This window comes from Phaethon aethereus (assembly GCF_964289735.1).
Source record: "Phaethon aethereus genome assembly, contig: HAP1_BTS, whole genome shotgun sequence".
NCBI classification, from domain to species: Eukaryota; Metazoa; Chordata; class Aves; order Phaethontiformes; family Phaethontidae; genus Phaethon; species Phaethon aethereus.
In genome coordinates, this window is record NW_028114049.1 from 61,319 (window position 1) to 64,597 (window position 3,279).

General features: G+C 60.9%; 1 protein-coding gene across 1 annotated transcript; it reads left to right on the forward strand.

Moving 5' to 3' along the window:
* Nucleotides 1-208: 208 nt before the first annotated feature.
* On the forward strand, nucleotides 209-2,965 carry LOC309416350 (olfactory receptor 14A16-like). The gene has a single exon (XM_082015911.1). The coding sequence runs from the start codon at nucleotides 1,720-1,722 to the stop codon at nucleotides 2,704-2,706; it is 987 nt and encodes a 328-aa protein (XP_081872037.1). The 5' UTR covers nucleotides 209-1,719; the 3' UTR covers nucleotides 2,707-2,965.
* The last annotated feature ends 314 nt before the right edge of the window (nucleotides 2,966-3,279 follow it).

The following is a 3,279-nucleotide window of genomic DNA, read 5'->3' on the forward strand; positions in this document are numbered from 1 at the left end:
GAGCATGGTGGGTGTCCACAGCCTGCGAGGAAAAAGGTGCAGGACAGCCTGTGGTGGAGAGGGTCAAGGGAGCTGGCAAGAATAAAGCCCCCGCCAGAGCTGAGGCCTTTCTGCCGCTGGCTCTGGCTGTGGCCTGTTCCACCAAGGCCTGCCAGGACACATCTTACCCTGACAGCACGAGGGCCTCGTGGCCTCCTTGTCTCCAGCCGAGAGCCTGGAGGTGCTGTCCCATAGTCTTGAACTTGGCATTGCACGTCCCCAGGTCACACGGCCCCAGGAAAAGCCCTGAGCAATGCGTAAGGGACAGGATCTCCCTTCCCAGGGTCGGGGTCAGGGCTTGGCCCTTTGGCCTGACAGAACACGCGCAGGTTTACTCAGCATCAGAGCCACCTTTACCGTGTTTTTCTCGACCTGTCATCACTGCCTGCAGCTTTCTGCCCTAACCAGCCCCTGGGGACGCTTTCTCAGCAGTGTCCCTCAGTGGGACCCATGAGTGCTCCAAGGAGCTTTGGACGTGGCATCTGCCTTTGCCTTCTCAAGAGGTTCTTCAGCTTCCTCTCAGGGCCTGAGGTGGATGGAGTCGGCATCCAACCCACCAGAGGGGTCATTAAAGTGCCTCGGGCTGGTCCTCTGCGGCGGAGCTGGGCCGGGCTCCTGGGACGGAAGGAGCTCACGGCAAGCGGGCAGCGCGGCCGAGAGCCAGCTCTGCCCAGGAGCGGGGCTGGGGGCACGGCCTGCAGGACCGAGAGGAGACCTGCGAGGCTGGGAGAGCATAAAGGCAGTTGGGAGGGGGGGGATGCCGAGAGCTTCCCGCGGCAGAGATCTGCACAGCCCCGTCTGTGGTAAGTCTCTGGCCGCAGGGCAATGCCGCTGCCTCTCCTGGAGGCACCTCCTAGAACCGGCACATCCGACGGCTCCTGGGAGCTGCCGGGAGGAGTCCCTCGGTTTCTGCAGCGCAGAGGAGGAGGGCGTGCTGCGGAGCAGGGCTTCCCTGCTGCACCATCGGAGGGACAGGCACGACGGCTGCCTTCTGGGCATGGCTGGGAAGGTGTGCGTCTGGGTGTGCAGCCAGGGGTGCCCAGGGCTGTCCTTCCGAGCAGGGTCCCTGCACCCCAGGGGCTGTGTGCCGGGACAGGGACTCTGCCGCCTGCCGGGGTCAGCTCTCAGCCTGCCCGGGGAGCTCCCCAGGGCACTGCCGGGAGAAGCTCTGCATGGCAGGAGCAACCCCCGGCAGGGCAGGGCAGGGCAGGGCCCTGCTGCTGGGAGGTGTCTGCAGGGCAGAGCTGAGCACACAGCGCTGGGACGGGCTCTGTGAGCACTGGCAGGGAGGGGACACCTGGGGACAGAGCAAGAGCTGCGGGCAGGGACAGCTCCAGGCAGCAGAGACAGGGGCCGGGGCCGGGGGGAACTGCAGACAAGCGCTGCGGGAGGCTGCGCTCAGGCAGCTCTCTCCGGGCCGTCCCTGCCGATGTCTTCTGGGCGCTGCCTGCTGGGCAAGGAGCTGACGCTCTCGCTAGAACATCTCCTCTGCGGGAGCCCCGACTGTCTGCTTGGCCCGTCCTGCTGGGACACTCAGCCAGCACAGCGCAGGGAAAGGAAATGCATTTCAGCTGGGGGTGTTGCTATGGCAAATGGAGGGGCTTTGCTCAGAGGAGTCTCTCCTAATTCTACCCTCTCCCTTCCTTGTTTGAACAGTGCCCCCGTGCCAAGAAACAGCCAATGTCCAACGGCAGCTCCATCACCCACTTCCTCCTCCTGGCGCTCGCAGACAGGCGGGAGCTGCAGCTCTTGCACTTCGGGCTCTTCCTGGGCATCTACCTGGCTGCCCTCCTGGGCAACGGCCTCGTCATCACCGCCATAGCCTGCGACCACCGCCTCCACACCCCCATGTACTTCTTCCTCCTCAGCCTCTCCCTCCTCGACCTGGGCTCCATCTCCACCACTGTCCCCAAAGCCATGGCCAGTTCCCTCTGGGACACCAGGGACATCTCCTACTCGGGGTGTGCCGCACAGCTCTTTCTTTTTCTCTTTTTCAATTCAGCAGAGTGTTGTCTTCTCACCGTCATGGCCTACGACCGCTACGTTGCCATCTGCAAGCCCCTGCACTACGGGACCCTCCTGGGCAGCAGAGCTTGTGCCCACATGGCAGCAGCTGCCTGGGGCAGTGGGTTTCTCCATGCTCTGCTGCACACGGCCAGTACATTTTCACTGCCGCTCTGCCAGGGCAATGCTGTGGACCAGTTCTTCTGTGAAATCCCCCAGATCCTCAAGCTCTCCTGCTCACGCTCCTACCTCAGGGAACTTGGGCTTCTTGAATTAAGTTCTTTGTTGGTTTCTGGCTGTTTTGTGTTCATCGTGGTGTCCTACGTGCAGATCTTCATGGCTGTGCTGAGGATCCCCTCTGAGCAGGGACGCCACAAAGCCTTTTCCACGTGCCTCCCTCACCTGGCCGTCGTCTCCCTGTTTTTTATCACTGGTATCTTTGCCTACCTGAAGCCCCCCTCCATCTCCTCCCCATCCCTGGACCTGATGGTGGCAGTTCTGTACGCAGTGGTGCCTCCAGCAGTGAACCCCCTCATCTACAGCATGAGGAACAAGGAAATCAAGGATGCCCTGTGGAAAATACTTCTATATGATCTACTTTTGATTAAGGTGCCCATTAGGCCACAAGCACTCCCAGTGTACTTTAGGAAAACCCAGACCTAACTTTTCTTCATTTGTGTATTTATTTTCCCTTTGCATTGTTTTGGGGGTTGTTTTTGCATTTTGCTTTTTGTTTTGTACCTTTGTTATTCTTAATCTTGGCCTCCTAACCTATTTTTTCTTCTCCCAAGACCTCAGGTACATATGGCTCCTGGATCCAGGCTCCCTGTTGAGAAAAACTCAACAAAGGAGCCAGCCAAAAATTCTTTTTCTGAGCTCCCATCTCTTCACCTCTCCTGTGGAGCTGGGGGAGCAGCCCCAGCGTGCAGGAGGGGTTCAGGAGGCCAATGTCCAGCTGCCCCATGCAGGATCAGCCCTTGTCGCCCTTGGGGCTGCCCCTTGCTGCCGCCCTGGGCGCTCCCTCTCTGCCGCCTGCCAGTCGGGGCTGCTGCTTCCCTGGAGCCCTGGCCCAGGACAAGCCCTGCCCTGGCCCTTTTGCCCTTGGAGACACCCCCGTGTCCTGCCCAGCCCTGTGCTTGGCTACTGAGCAGTCGGGGGAGACAGGAAGGGGCTGAGCAGCAGTGATCCCCGTCCCGCTGGCTCTGCTCCCCACCCTGACCAGCACGGCCAGGGCAA

Coding starts and splice junctions, on each gene's coding strand:
- LOC309416350 (XM_082015911.1), top strand. CDS start 1,720: ATGTCCAACGGCAGCTCCATCACCCACTTCCTCCTCCTGGCGCTCGCA.